The sequence below is a fragment of the Cotesia typhae genome, unplaced genomic scaffold (assembly GCF_013202065.1).
Source record: "Cotesia typhae breed Kobodo isofemale line unplaced genomic scaffold, CoteBio_Ctyphae scaffold_45, whole genome shotgun sequence".
NCBI classification, from domain to species: Eukaryota; Metazoa; Arthropoda; class Insecta; order Hymenoptera; family Braconidae; genus Cotesia; species Cotesia typhae.
Genome location: NW_027423777.1, coordinates 2887934 through 2904326, shown reverse-complemented (window position 1 = coordinate 2904326; position 16393 = coordinate 2887934). Strand labels below are relative to the sequence as shown.

General features: G+C 26.3%; 1 protein-coding gene across 2 annotated transcripts; it reads left to right on the top strand.

Moving 5' to 3' along the window:
• Positions 1–116: 116 nt before the first annotated feature.
• Positions 117–16325, top strand: Nan (transient receptor potential cation channel subfamily V member nanchung). 2 transcript variants are annotated; one of them, XM_074257552.1, is made up of 13 exons: positions 117–437; positions 5690–5868; positions 5969–6056; positions 7341–7517; positions 7631–7820; positions 7988–8141; positions 8583–9370; positions 10231–10396; positions 10469–10730; positions 14033–14214; positions 14595–14711; positions 15833–15958; positions 16048–16325. In XM_074257552.1, exons 2-13 carry the CDS (start codon positions 5710–5712, stop codon positions 16159–16161), a joined length of 2523 nt encoding a protein of 840 aa, XP_074113653.1. In that variant the 5' UTR covers positions 117–437; positions 5690–5709; the 3' UTR covers positions 16162–16325. The 2 variants fall into 2 exon arrangements, with proteins under 2 accessions (XP_074113653.1, XP_074113651.1); XM_074257550.1 differs by lacking the exon at positions 117–437 and adding an exon at positions 5243–5400.
• Positions 16326–16393: the final 68 nt, after the last annotated feature.

Here is a 16393-nt window from a genome sequence, read left to right as displayed (position 1 = left end):
ATAAATTAATAAAAAAAATATGAATAAACATTAACCATATATGTATACAATGATAATAATATCGATAAAGATAAAATTCTTTATTGACTGTATCATTTGTATATTTGTACGGAATTTATGCTCATAACTGACATTACTAACCATTCGCATGCATTACGTCTTATCAGCATTCACCATTATTTTTTAAAAATGATTCATTGGATTTTCTTCAATGAAATTCTCGCACTTTCTGGGTTTTTTTTTTTTTTTTTTTTTTTTTTTTTTTGTTGTTGTTGTTGCTATTGATACCGGGAATTTGTTGTGACAATCCCAAGTGAGGTCATCGGTCATTATCGCTGAGTAATTAATGAAATATTTTTTATAAATTAAACTTTATCTGAAAGACGTAATCTTTTTTTCGCAGTGTTGAGTACCGTCTGAGTGGCAAGTATTTCGTGGTAATTGGACTGGAATAATTTCTTTTTGTTTTTTTTTTTTTTTTTTTACTTTTATTCATTTTGTCAGAATGTTTATTTTTGTAAAGATAATTGTTTTATTTTTTAAGAATTTTTTGCTTACCTTGGAATTCTAAATCTTGACTTAAAAGATTCTTACCTTCGGCTGATAATTGTTTCATAATTTAAGAATTTTTTTGGCAGTCGGTAAAGAAAAATTATAACTGAGAAAAGTTAAAAATTTTAAATTTAAAGAAAAATTTTTTACTTTAATAATTTTCATTTGAAAAATTTGAAATTTTGTCTAAAAATTGATACAAAAAATTCATCATCTACAAAAAAATCTCGATCAATTTTTCCTATCTCTGATATTTATAAAAAAATTTTGTTATGCATTTTAAAATTAATTAATAATATTTTTGAGGAAATTTCCGGAAAATTTACTCATTAAATAATTATTAACATTTAATTGACTGATAAAAAATATAACACCCTGAATTACTCTTTAAATACTTAGATTTTACAATTCTAACTATGAGAGCCGTAGCCACCTAGTGGAATTTTTTAAAACTAACTTTTTGATCCAATTTATTTTTAATTATTAAGAAAAATTTCTATCTACCTAGATGTAAACATTATAATTATTTCATTAAATATCCCGAAAAACTAATGTTTTTTAATTTTTTTTTAATTATTAGATTAAATCTTTTTTAAATCTTTGCAAATTCTTCCATATAAATTACTTAATTCAAAATTAAGAATAAAAATTTTAAATTAAAATACTGGGTGAAATATTGAAGATACAGAAAAATGATAAGTGACATTTTTTATGGGAAACTAAATTTTCTATAAAAAAGGTCATAATTTTTTTTTATCTTTGATAGTTTATTTACAATTTTGATTTTAATTCTAAATAATTATTTTAATTTTTTTAATTTACAAATTTATAATTTTTTTTTAGTTCACGCTTATTGATAAAAAATCTTTATCTAAATGTTAAAAAGACCTGAAATTTTCCTGTATCCTTCTAAAAAATTGAAAATATCAAAAAGGAAAAATTCCTATGAAAATTTTAATAAAAAATAAAATTAACAATGACAAACAAGCTAATAATAAATCGACGTGCAATTTGCCGTCAATTCAAACTACGGCAATTAAATTTGTCACGGAATTATGCAAACGGTGATTTAACTCACATGTACACATATACGTATATATAATACGATAGATGAGAGTCTTATTTACAATTACAACTGCCGGGCGTCTGAATTAAAACAACATGCGTATACAAGTATGACGGAATTTAAACTGTGACTGACAAGGCCACTAATTTAATGTACATTTAAAGAGCTTTTTAATAGCTTCGCTTAATCCTTTATATTTTATATCCATATATACAAATATAAACAAGTTATAAGTAATATAAATCAACCGCGCACCTAATGCATCATATATCAATTAATAATAAAAATTAAGTCAATATTTATTTTTATTTTTTTTTTTTTCCACATTATGTACAATATATAACGAGTAATTATTAATTCATCAGTGACAGCCGACCTTCAGATTATTTATTTACAATTTTTTTATGTTCAATTAAATTTTAATCATTTTACACGGTAAAAAATCGTAAATTTTTCTCCCAAAATTCGGAATAAATTTTAATTAGCTTCAATTAGTTTTGAATGCTAAATTAATAACAAATACTTTAAACAATTTAAAATTAATTTAATTTAAAATTTTTAATCAATTAAATTATTATAGAGACGCTTGTAGAAAAAACATATTAAAATTTAGATTATTAAGCTCAGAATAATTTTTATTAATTTTTCATCTAAACATTTTTATTTTTGTAAAAAAAAAAAAAAAAAAAAAAGAAATTTACTTTGCATTTTTTTTTATTGATAATTAAATCAATTAAAAATCACCGAAAAATTTTTAAGTACAATATATGTTAACAAATAGTTAAAATTCCAAGCGAAATTTCTCGCCGTCAATCTATTTTACTTCCTGCAAATGTTTTGTATTTATTTTCACTACCTAGTGTAAGTACAATTGTTAAGTTATTGCTTCATACATTTATAACTATTTAAATTTTTATTTTTATTTTGATTTTGTAGCTGAGTTTGACTTTTAACGTACAACATTCCAACATTCCGCGGACACCGACATCGACTTTAAACTTGGAACTTATTATTTAAGAATCACACACTCGACTATCGTGAATACAAACAGTTGTATTAATAACTTTGAATATATCGCGCTCTAAAGAATACGTATGATTTATATATACATACATAGAAGAAAAGAAGAAAGAGAAGAGATGATTTATGCCCGCAACTATATAGAATACTTTCCGCAAATTTAAAGAACGCGGAATGAATGAGAAGAAATATAAAGTATAGAATTATTTTATATATTTATTGTGTATTGTACGTATTATTTTCATGCAATATAATGGTGGTCTATTTGATACTTAAATTTTATATATAACGATGAATTATTCTCGGTGTTATTATATATATGTAGTACGTATCCAATTTAAAATAATCTTGACCCAGTTGTGAAAGTAATTAATTGCTTGGTGAATTTATTGGATGAGTTTGTTGCTAAAAAAAACGTATTAGCATGTGTTATATATTTTCTTTTTTTTTTTTTCTTTTGCGTATGACTAATTCGTTTTGTTACTTTATTATTTTATTAAGACACTAAACACTTGACGTTCGGGAGCAATTATTATTTAAACTGAAGAAGTCAATTATTTATTTTAACAGTATAATTATAATTATACTGATAAAAGAAATTATTAAATTAATTTGTGTTGAAAATTAGTTAATTTATTAAATATAAATATTTTTGGAGACTTCAAAAATATTTTTTGAAAAGAAAGTATACATTTATAGTTAGTAAATGGTTAGGAATTGTTAGCAACTATTTATTAATTTTTTTTGGAGTAAATTAAACTTTTTAACGATGAGATAAATGCCAAAAGAGCGTAAAAAAATTTTTTTCTTAAAATTTGGCAAAAAAATTTTCAAAATATTTTATTATTAATAATTTAATAATTTATTAAATTGCAAAAATATTTAACATATCGAGATACTAGCAAAATTTCAAATAAGGAGATTGCGGGGACTGTGGTAAGGATAGTAGTAAATTGACCAACTGGAAAAAATGACCTTCGGTCATTTTTTCAATTTAATGGCCATTTAAGGTATAGTACCCTCGCCAAAGTCGTTTTCTTAGGATTTTTTTTTAATTTTGGCAGAATGTTCATATAATTTTTCATCGATTGGCGCAATTTGAAAATTTTTGACCATCTAGTTTCAGAGATATTTAATTTTAAAGTTTGAGTTTTGAACGCTCTTATACATTACGGGATATCTAAAAGTTTACCTACAAACATTTTTATATCTCAGAAACTTTTCTTAGGATCTTTTTAAAAAACTAGAGTAACGTTAACTAACAACTAAACAATTTTTTAAAAATAATTTCATTGATAATTACCACACAGTTTCACAGATATTTATTAATAAGTAATGAAAAATTTACCTAGACCAGAGTAGCCGAGGAAGGGATACGTTAATAAAGCTATGGCAACAACGCAAGTTTTGTGAGCCAAGAAAAAAGTATGAGACGCACATACGCTAAAAAATTCGAAAAGTTTAATGTACATTAGGTGTAATATTATAGTTATTAATTTTATTTATTTAAAAAAAAATAACAATGATTATTTTATGAAAAGTATTTTTCTATATTTATTAAAAATTCAAAAAAATTAACAATTTTAATATAATAATTTTTATTAATCTTTTATATGTTATAAAAATAATAGTCAGATGAAATAATAAAATATAGTAAAATTTTAAATCAGTTAATACATCAACACAAAAAATTTAATTACTGATTTTTCTGATGCGATAAAAAATGAAGATTAAAAAATTTTTTTTTTTTTTTTAATTTTTTCGGTGCTCATTTTTGCTAAAGTCAAAAATTTTTTGAAATTATAAAAAGTCTCAAAGTTTAATTTTTATTCAAGAGTTTAAATATTTTTACCAAAAATTTATTCAGAAAATAAAAAATAAAATTTTACTTTTAGAATTTTAAAACAAAACTAAAAATAATTTTTTATAAATAAAAACACGAATTTTTATAATTTTTTTTTATTCTAGTAAATTGAAAGATTTTTTGCGGATATTTTTTACTCAGATGTGAAGTTTAGACAAAAAAAAGACTTCTGCATAACAATAAATTAAATGATCTTTAAAAGCAAGCGTGTAATTTGCAAAAAGAATGCCAAAAAATTGTTTTGATGAGTTGAAAAAATAAATACACATGTTACTGACTCAAAGCATTCATATCAGATAGATATAGATGTGAATATATATATATATATATATATATATATATATATATATATATATATATATAACCGGGTCGTCAATGTCAAAACAACACGTTGTTTCATACGATATTAGAACATTTCTTTAAAATCTAATGGCTTGATCTCATTCAAAAATATTAAATTAATAAATTACAAGTTCTAAAAAAATTAAATAAAAATGAACAGATATTGAAATAAAAAATTCATTAAGGACGATCCTAGATAAGAAGAAAGGGGTGAAGAATAAATTAAACTTTAGTAGATAAATAAAGAATTTAATTATTAGATAAAAATTAATTTTATAAATAATCTAATATTTTTTTTTTTTTTAATTTAAGGGAATTAAAGGACCTCCTTAATTTAAATAAATATATGTTGCAGTAATTGTTTGATCGATGGTCGTTTTACGCGTGGGAACCATGTTGGAAGTTTGTCTTAAAAAATCGCCAATGTGTCGCTTGTAAATAAACAATAATAATTAATAATAAATAATGGGAAATACAGAAAGCAATGTCGCAAGTGCAGTAAAAAAACAAACAGACACTTCATCGATTTTGCTTTACAAATTAGTCGATTTAAAAGGTGAATAAAAATTGCTAAAATTTTTGTTAAAAATCAAACACGACTATTGAATTGTTTACACAAAAAATATTTGTACGGATATTTGTACATAATACGTGGGTGTGATTGGTTTGCGTGAGTCATGTCTGAATTTGTCCGTCAAGTGCCTCAATATTAACTTGAATTAATTTTAGCGTAAAAATAATTGACGCAGTCATTCTTCGGATTCTTGATGCAAAAGCTTCTATAAATTAAATAGTATAAATATTATTAATGAAATTTAGACGATGTTAACCTTGAATTTCACCAGGTGGAGGATTGCTGGTAGACATGATGAAAAGAGCAACTCAAACGAAGCAATACGCGGAATTAGACCACGCGATCAGGACCAAAGTCGAGCCATTTCTCTATAACAAGGGCAAAGGCGCTTGGATTCCTATCGCGAAGCTTGTGATGCTGAGAAACAAAGATCGCCCACGCCACAAGATGGTAATTTTTTCCGGGCTATTTATTTAACCAAGTTATTTCCTTGTTTTGGAACTTCGGGCTCTGGAAGAGATGTTTGTTGTCTTTTTTTATTTATTTTTAGTTACCTGTTTTCAAAGCCATGGAAAATCCCGCGGATTATGACGTTACCAAAGATATCGATGACAGTATCGTCGATGATAGTAAAATAGGCAAGTAACAACTAATTTTAGTGTTTTAGACGGATGTTTATGGAATTCCGACAGTTCTTGACGTTACTTTGATGTTAAGTCGCTGAAATTATTTTTTTTATTAGAATTTTTCTCTATAAATATAAGAAATACATTTTTTTAGTTCGTTATTTTGCGAAGAAATTTAATATTGAAGCAAATAGAAGAAACCTTCTTTAACGTTGAAATAAAAAATGATTCATTAGAAACTTTACAGATGGCGCTACTAAGCTTTTCTGTCGATAAAAAGTACTTACATTTATAATAATTAAAAAATAATAAATAAAAACGACGAGATAAATATGCGCAGTAAAAAATTTTGGGTCATTGCGTCAAAAAATTTTTTATTAAAAACTTTGTTAAATATTAAACTCTTTTTTTTCGTTAATTTTCTTTAATCAACACTAAAAAGTTTTAAATATTCAACATAAAATTTTTTATCAAAAATTTTTTTGACGCAATATGACAATAGTACTGAAAAACAATAAAAAAATTTTAAAAAAGAAACAAATATATTTCAAATAATAAATATAAAGCAATTAAGGGAAAATTTGAGGTGTTTTTTCGGTCACAATAAAAAAAAAAAAAAAAAAAAATTACTATCAATTTTTTTATAAGTTTTTGATTGGTATTTGAATATTACAAAAAATTAATAAAATAAAAAAAAAAATTAGATTTCTAAAAACTGCAGATCGGCAAAGTGGGAACTGATGAAAAAATGGCACATTCTGGTGTGCAGGATATCAATCCTTACAGTGACCTGAAATGGAAAAAAAATTAATAATCCTTAAAAAGGAAGAATGTAATTATCGCACTACGAGCCGTTTAAAAAAAAAAATTTTTTTTTCACACAATGGCGGTGGTTTAAAAAAATTTTTTTGATTTTTTTAGCCTTTTAGAATTTTTTAAAAATATAAAAAAATTTTTTTTAAACCAATAAAAAAATCGTAAATTGTAAATTGGCACACTTCAGAAAAAAAATCCGATTTTTTACCCTTTTTTCGATGGTTTTTTTAAAAATTTTTAAAAAAATTTTTAACACTGATTTTTTGACTCAATGACACAAAATTTTTTACTATGCATTTGATTGTGAAAAAATAGAAAAAAAAAAAACAATTTTATACATACAGACATACAAAATTAGTAGATTTCTTTTTATTAATAATAATTAAACAGGATCAAATTTTGACTAAAAAATTAGAAAGTAAAAATAGATGAATTAAACAAACAAACAATAAATTTATAAATACTTTGATTTAAAATTAGACAAAAGTAAATACAGAGAAGTATGCTGGAATCTGAGTGAGCGGGGAGCGGTAGGAGAAACAATATTGCATCTGTGTATGTTGAATGCAACAGCTCTCCACGCAGATCTGGCAAAACGATTATTGCGCTTCTATCCTCGACTTATTAATGACATTTACATCAGCGATGAGTATTACGGTAATTATGACTGATGATTAATCACAACATTAACCAATAATTACATTATCAGTGCACGATAATTGAGAATGAAGAAAAATCAGATGGAAAGATCTATTTCATTCTATTTCAAGGCGAAAACGTCTTGCACATCGCGATAGTAAACGAGGACCCGGCTATGGTGAAGTACCTTTTGGACAGCGGAGCGGACGTCCACGAACGATGTTTCGGGAACTTTATGTGCCCAGAAGACCAGAAAGCTTCGAGATCTGACAGCCTGGATCATGAATGGGTCTCTGTAACTACCGAGACTAATTACGACGGGTATGATTCACAAACTTTTCCAAGTTGCAATTATCCAGATGACTATTTTAGCCATGATCGGCTGATCGCTAATGCTAGGCTCTTTCATAGTCGTAGATAATGGATTTATGACGACATATGTAGAGCTAATGTGATGCATTGATTGAATCATCTTTGGTGTTTAATAGATATGTTTACTGGGGTGAATATCCGCTGAGCTTCGCCGCCTGCTTGGGCCAAGAAGAGTGCTATCGGTTGATGCTTGCCAGAGGCGCCGATCCTGACAAACAAGACACTAATGGAAATACTGTGCTGCACATGCTGGTTATTTATCAGAAATTGGTCAGTTTTGAAAAATTTATAAAATTTAAAAATAGTATATGAGGCATTAATTGTTGAAATTTAAAAAAAAAAAAAAAAATAGAAAAATAGAAAAATCCAAAAATTAATTGAGTTTAGAAGAAAACTTTTAATTTATGAATTTTTGATTCAAAATAACTAAAAAAGAATTATTTTTAATTCAAAATAATTTTTAAAAAATATCTATTAGATAAAAATTAATTTTATGCACAATCTAATATTTTTTATTTAACATTGATGGCGAAAGGATCTCCTTAACAAAATGTTTTACAAGCCGTTCAAAAAGTGTTTGATTAGAATATTTAAATTCAAAATTTTGGGTTCAATATTAAAGATACGAAAAAATGATTAAGATTTTGAAAAAATCTGAAAAAATTTCATTTTTTCTTTTATTATTATTATTTAAAAACTGACAATTTTCAGGCAACCTTCGACATGGCTTACGAAGTCGGAGCGTCTTTGCCAATCCGCAACAACTTACAGCTAACTCCTTTGACTTTAGCAGCAAAACTAGCGCGAATCGAGATGTTCTTCCACATAATGAACATAGAACGTGAAATTTACTGGCAGATTGGCAGCATAACCTGCGCAGCTTACCCCTTGGGCCAGGTAGACACAATAGACGTGAACACTGGAACAATTAACAACAACTCCGCATTGAACCTGGTGGTCTTCGGAGAAAAGGACGAACACTTGGAGCTGATGGACGGCGTGTTAGTGGACCTATTGAACGCTAAATGGAACACTTTCATAAAGTCAAGGTTCTACCGACAGTTCTTCTTGTTCTGCTTCTACTTCGTCCTGTCCTTGATAAGCTTCACACTTCGACCAGGTCCTATTTCATCTTCCGCAGCTCCAAATGCCACTAAATCGACCATGGCCTACACGGATTCAGTAACTGACGCGAGCAATCAAGAGCCTTCGCAACTGTCTCAGCTGATTGACGTGCTGGCAACTTCTTTGACGTCAAACTTTGCAAACGCAAATCTGACGTCTGCGGAATTGAAAAATTTTCTTACTCAGATGTCCTTGAATGCTAGTAAGCTTCTCAGTGAGACCTCTAATGCTTCTAGAGAAAGTTTTAATAGATCGGATGTTTCCTTGGATCATAGAGAGGATGATAAAACTGGAAGTAAGGCTGAGTATGCCGTTACTGAGTCGTTTCTTGACTTGCTGCCGACTTTGCCCAGTTGGGGGTTTACGGAAAATTGGTATGTTTGTTTTTGGTAATGTAATTAAGGGGTTATGCGCACTTAAAAGGCTGCACGTAAAAAATACGTTGTAAAATTTACAAAATTCTATCTATAAGTCGACTCATCTAATATTTACAGAACTTACTATGTTATTTTTACGTGGTAAATTCTGTTATTATAAATCTCTAAATTTAATAAATTCAGTCTGTAATTATAATATAACTTTTTCTGTTATTATTATTAAAAATTTATTGTAATTAATTAAAAAGAATTATTTGAGTCAGCATCATTGCAAACTAATTTATACCACGGTTTTTAATTTTTTCAAAAATTTTAATTTTTCTCATTTTTTACAGTCTACTTCAAGACAAATTATTTTTTTATAATCAGTAAAAAAAAAATTTCTTCACATATGATAAAAATTTTAAATTTACTATTAAAAGATTATTATTTAGATTTTTAATCAATAATCAAACATAATTTTAATTTAAGAAGTTACTCTCCAACGATCACATAATATTCTTATAGCCGTGAATAAAAAAAAGTATTGAAAAGTATCGGATTGATTAGAAAACCAATACTTTTTTCTTTGTCTCAATACTTTTTTTCAATCAGGAAGATTTCATAGAATTTATATGTAAATTTTACAAAAAAATTTACAAAAAAAACGTACTTTTCACGTAAACTCACGAATAATAATTACATATTTTTTCTGTAAATTTTAAAGAATATATACTGTGGAAATTTTGAAGATTATTTTCTGTAAATTTTACATAGTCGTTTTTTCCATGTATTTAAAATATTTTTTTTTTTTTTCTAATTTAAAGTGCGTTTAACCCTTAATCTTCAAGAAAATAACAAAGCTTGTAAATAATTAGGTGGGAAGATTTAACAGAAGAATGCAGACTGATGCGCTTAGAGAGTTCGACAGCGAAAATCCGTCTCACCGGTGAAGTTTTCATGGAATTCGGCGCAATCTTATACATCGCAGCAGCACTACGAGAAGCTCGTTTCCTGGGTCTCAATATGTTCATTGAAAATCTGGTTGCTCTGCAAATTTATGACAACAATACAACCACAAAAAAAAAAATTATCTAAAATAAATGAACTTTTCAGATGACAGCGCCATCGCGAGTGATGTTCCTCTTCTCCTGCTGCATCCTTCTGTCATTTCCAATTCTAAGGATGGCTTGCCAAGACAAAGTAGAAGACATTCTGGCCGTAGTGGTGATGCTGACAACGGCTCCATATTTTCTTTTCTTCTGCCGAGGGTTCAAAACAGTCGGACCCTTCGTGGTGATGATCTACCGCATGATAATGGGAGACCTTCTGAGATTCGTCTCTATCTACTTGGTCTTCGTAATGGGATTTTCTCAAGGTTCTATTTTTTTTTTTTAATTTAAAAAAAAATTTTTTTTTTATTTTTTTTTATTTAAAAAAAATTTTTTTTTTAATGTGTAACCTAATATTACAATTTGTAACTCAACCATAAATTACAAATTACAACGCAAGTTAGACAACGAAAATTGATCTACTGACCCGGTGTTAATTGTAATCTAGCGTTGCGTCCTCAATATTGTAATTCACGGAAAGCATTATTTTGTCCAATTGGTAGGTCTCATAAAAGTTTATAAATATCTGTGAGCTTAGACGGACATAGAAAGAATGAATTCTTGACTCTAGATTAAATTTTTTTGACAATCAAAAAAATTTTTGACTTAAAAAAAAAAGTTCTTGACTCTAAATTAAATGCTATTAACTTGAGAAAAAAATTAAAAAGAAAATATTTATCTATTTTTTTTTTTTTTTGGTCAATTAATTTTTATTTAGAGTCAGTTTTAACTATTTATTTTTATTATGAAATCAAATTTCCTTGTCAAAAATAATTTTTTTGTCTCAAGAAAATTTCTTCTTTCTAAAATTTTTAAAATTTTGCGGACAAAATACCGAAAAAAGGAGTCAAAAAAAAATTTATAAAACAAGAAAATCATTTTGAAAATTTTCATCATCTTAATTGAAGTAAAAAAATAATTTTTTTTTTTTATTTAACTTAATTTTACTTACTTTAAAAATATTTGGTGTTTATTCAAGAATTATCCTCTTAATTTTTTTTTTTTCAGTCTACGAAAAAAAATATTCATAAATTTCGTCTGACAAAAAAAATGTTTAGCTACAAACCTGTGCATATATTATGCGTGCATACATTACAGTTTATTCAATATTAATATTTAGGTCATAAAAGGCATTCAGGCCGGAGGGTTGATGGAGATAGAACTAAACTAGAATATGTTATGCTAACATTATGCACGGAGCATAGAGCTGAACATTAAGGAACATTAAGAAAGGACATTAAACCGTTAAATCGTTTGAGAGGTGACCAAAGGCGGTGTTGACTTAGATCACGCTGTAAATTACTCCCCATCATTCAAACGCCGTGAATAATTAGTCAGACTAATACGGTTAAATGAGAAACCATAAAGATCAAGGTTCACTGGATCAGATTTTAAATAACTGTTATTAGTTATTTTACTTTCAAGCTATTCACTGAAAAATTATGTTGACAATTCGCAGAAAAATTTAATTTATAACTAGGATTTATTATTTTTAAATACCAGCTAAGTTTTTCATTTAAAAAAGCTGTAAAAATTAATTCAAGCTCTGAAAAATTATTTTTTTTTTTTTAATTTTTTTCTCTTGGGTCAATTTTTTATTATTGCATAAAATTACTAGAATTAAAACAGCAATTTTAATAAATTATTCTCTTTTTTTCCGTACCAAGCTTTGGATCTCGGATCCCGTCACCATGATTACGATTATTGATCAATGATCATTGATCAGTCATAGTAATATACGACATTAGCTAAACGCTGACAATTATGATCTAGGTCTCGATGATTATTAATTAACATTGACATGCTTACTGCTCATTGCTCATTCCTTATTACATTTGTGCGGACAACAATGTTTAATGATACGATTTATAATATTCGATTGCAGAATGTAGTACTGTGTCGCCTTTCTTCTACTGTGCCAAGGTCAGTGCGAATTACGAGGAATAAGGAATGCAGATGATCTTATCTTTGGGTTAAATTGTGCAAGATGTTTATTATTGTTAACGTAGTTAACAATTTTAAATTTCAATCTTTATTCGATGATTTATCGCTGGGAATTAATTGTATCGTCAATGTACTGACTAATTATGATGTTGATAGGTGATAATGATACGTAACAATAGAAGTTAGCTTTCACTATCATTAAAAGAGATTAATGATGGATATATATTACTATCGGTAGATCGTTTTGTTGATGGTGTAATTAAGATTGACGTAATTTTTTATATTAAGGTGGATAATTTATTAAAAATATCTAAAAATGCATTCATTGTTTGGAATTCTCGGTTAGTTAATTAATTAAAAAGAAAATTATGAAATTTGTAAAATATACCTTTTCAATTCGCTCAACATTTTCTTCTTAATTATTGATATTTTTAAAGGTATAAGCTCATCCCGATGTTACACTCATCAAGAGCTTTCATTTGAGTACCCACATGCATTTTTGATATATTTTTCATATATAAATATATGAAATATATGAAAAATTGATGTGGGTACTCAAATGAAAGCTCTCGATGAGTGTAACATCGGAATGAGCTTATATCTTTAAAAATGTCAATAGTTCACAAGATACAACAAGGTCATTTCTTAATTATGTATCTAGAGATAAAGCATTTTCAAATGCAGCCTAAGTACTTATCATCAAACCAGCTTACGAGCGTCTATTTTCTTAACAATACTTTAATTAAAAAAGCATTTTTTTTAAATGTCAAATTTAATTTAATTTCTTCATCAAATTATATGATCTTTTTTTTTTTTTTTTTTTTTTTTAATTAACAATATATAAAAAATTTATAAAATTGAATAATCGAAAATTGACGGTTAGTCAATTAATTAAAAAGAAAATGACGAAATTTATAAAATATACCTTTTAAATTCGCTCAACATTTCCTTCAAGCGGCCAGTTACTATTTTTTGGTCGTCGTTGATGAACTTCAACTTGATTGTTATTTCATTGTCTTGATCGCAAGTTTCTCGAGCACTGTCTGTCGGTTCTAATGGAGCTGACGGGGCTGATTGGTCAGTTTCTTCTGACTTGGTAGTGTCACTAGATGGTAATTTAACGGGTCTGTGCAGTAAATTCGTATCTTCGTTTAATGAATCCATAGCTTCTATCAATACTTGTTCGGAAGTTCCTGTTGCTAATGAGCCAGTTGCTTCTGGTGTTGCTGTGAGATTTATTTTTTTAATTATTATTCATTGAAATTTAGGATGAATATAGCTAGCTAATTAAAATATTAATTTATTTATTTAAATATTTAAAAAAAATTAAGTAGCAAGAAAATATTTAAAAAAAATAATTCTCAATAAATTAATTATAAATTTTTATAAACTAAATTAATTAAAAAAAATTTTTAGACATTTTAAAATTTTAATTCCTTCAATTTGTTAAAATTTTAAGTGTCATTAACCCGGAAAAAAAGTTTATACACGATTAACTAATCTGACTTTTATAATGTAAATATAAACTTTATGAGTTCATTCAATGCAAGTATTATCTGGCGAAAAACGTAACATCACTATTGATAACAATTAATAAATAATAATAATTCTTTATCAATTTTAGCATACTATATAATATACTTATCATTCGACGATCCGCAAACACCAGAGGGTATCGATGACACTGTGAGTAACCCAATGCCCTCACCAATGGAAAGTGTAATGGCTATGTTTTTAATAAGTTTATCAAATTTCGGCGATTATTACAGTACATTTGAGCGCACTGCTTATGAAATGGAAGCTAAGGTATTAAATAATAGTAATAATAACTTAAAATTTGATTTTTAGAGAATTTTATTAGACCAAATGTTGAGAAAAATTTTTAATGTCATTTAAGGGCTTCCTTTTAGAGGTACAAAAAAATTATAAGAGACATTTTTTTTTATTTTCTAGAAAAAAGGTTTTTTATCAATTTTTATCTAGCTCTTATAATTTAGTCAGAATATTAATTTTTAATTTAATTTCAATCGCGTTAAAAATAATAATAATAATAATAATAATAATAATAATAATAATTTTTAATAATAAATTTTTTTTAATAATTATTATTTAAAAAAAAAAATAATAATAATCATAATCATAATAATAATAATAATGTGTAAAATTGATTGATATTCAATTTCCAGTGCCTGTTTGTAGTCTACATGGCGATAGTAGCAATATTGCTGGTAAATATGTTAATCGCTATGATGGGTAACACGTATCAGAAAATAGCCGAGACCCGCAACGAGTGGCAGCGACAGGTAATTTACATAAAATAACAACCATTTCAAATTTAATACACTTATAAATAGCATCTTCAAGTTCAAGTTATAAATATAAAAAAAGCTTTTTAGTTTTTAGCTCTGATTATTTATATTAATATTGTTTTACTTTTGAGAAAGTAGAACTCGGTTTACGTAAACTCCTTCGTAATGTAATGTAATGTAATGTAGGACGGATTTTAAGAAACAACTCACATGCTGGCATACTTGTATGTTTGACAAACTTTTATTATTATGGACAATTGGGTGTTTTATTGGAGTTATATCTTGAGGATTTATTGTTTGAGTATATTGATTTGTTTTATGACTCAATAAGTCGATACTTTCATTTCATTGTTTTTTTCGTAGTAGACATAATAATTATTGATTGATATTTAATATTGTAATTTAAATTTTATCTAAATATTTACATTGAAAAATAAATTAGAAATTTTTTAAAAGTATCAATTAATAATCATTTTAATTTTTAAAGCTTAGATTTAAAAAAGATTAAAGTCAAAATTCTGGGCTTTTTTTGAGAAATACTAAAAAATCATAAGAGAGTTTTTTTTGTAGAAAATTTAATTCTCTATTTAACAATTAAAAAAATTTATTAGAAATTAATAAATCCTTCAGATTTTTTTAATAATTTAAATACTCAGATTTTAGAATTCTAAATACGAGAATTGTAGCCATCTAACGGAGAGTTTATGAACTAAAATTTTTTCTTTTTATTTTAAAGGTAATTTTCGGGAATTTTTTTGACTGGGGTAAGAAAGGAATTTGGGGATCGGGTTTTTTTTTGTTTTATAAAGTAAACATTAAAGATAATTCTCCTAAATTATTATTGAAAAATATCATGTTGTTACAAAGTTATAAGAATTTTTGTGGAGCATCAAAAAAATTTGGATTTAAAAAAAAAATGGTGACAAAAAATTTTTCTTTTTTTTTTTCTCTTTTTTTTGGATTCAAACTGCCCTAAAAAAAGTTTAAATTTTATTGATATTTTATTTACTTGAATAAATGAAGAAATAAAAAATTTGGAATTTAAATTTTATTACAAAAATTATTTAATGTTTATAAAAATAAATTTTTCGTAAAAAAATAAATAACATTTTTAGTGGGCAAGAATTGTCTTGGTCGTTGAACGAGGCGTAAGTCCTGCTGAAAGATTAAAAAAATTAATGGACTATTCTCAACCAATGTCTGATGGAAGACGTGCTCTGGTACTCCGTTTACATCAGTCAGTAAGTTGTTATTATTTATCAATTTTAATTCCCAAGAATTTTATTTATAAAATCTTCCAAAAGAGTTAAATAAAAATTAAAAATTCCAGGAAGACGACAAAGAAGAAATGAAGGAAATATTGGAAATGAAACGCACCCACGATAGACTGTACAAAAAACGAATGGCTCGGAACAAAAAAGACAAGTCTTTGAGTATAACGTGAATTTATTTTCTCACACTTAAATTTATGCTGTTCAATAATAAATAACAACTGTTTGGATCAATCTTGGGGTGATCTGTAAGAGAAATTTTCCAGGAAATTTATCCGAAGATATTTATTGAAAAAATATCAACAGATCTGTTTTTTAAATTCTGTGAAATTTTTTAATTTATAAATATTTTTGTTTATTAAAATTATTTTAGTTATAAAAATTGTAAATTTATAAATTTTTAAT

What these genes read in the sequence shown, in the direction of transcription:
- Nan (XM_074257550.1), top strand. Translation starts at nt 5,310, where the DNA reads ATGGGAAATACAGAAAGCAATGTCGCAAGTGCAGTAAAAAAACAAACA. An exon ending in CATCAGCGATGAGTATTACG is followed by an intron (nt 7,518 to 7,630) that starts GTAATTATGACT and finishes TTCTATTTCAAG; the next exon opens with GCGAAAACGTCTTGCACATC. An exon ending in GCAACGAGTGGCAGCGACAG is followed by an intron (nt 14,712 to 15,832) that starts GTAATTTACATA and finishes TAACATTTTTAG; the next exon opens with TGGGCAAGAATTGTCTTGGT.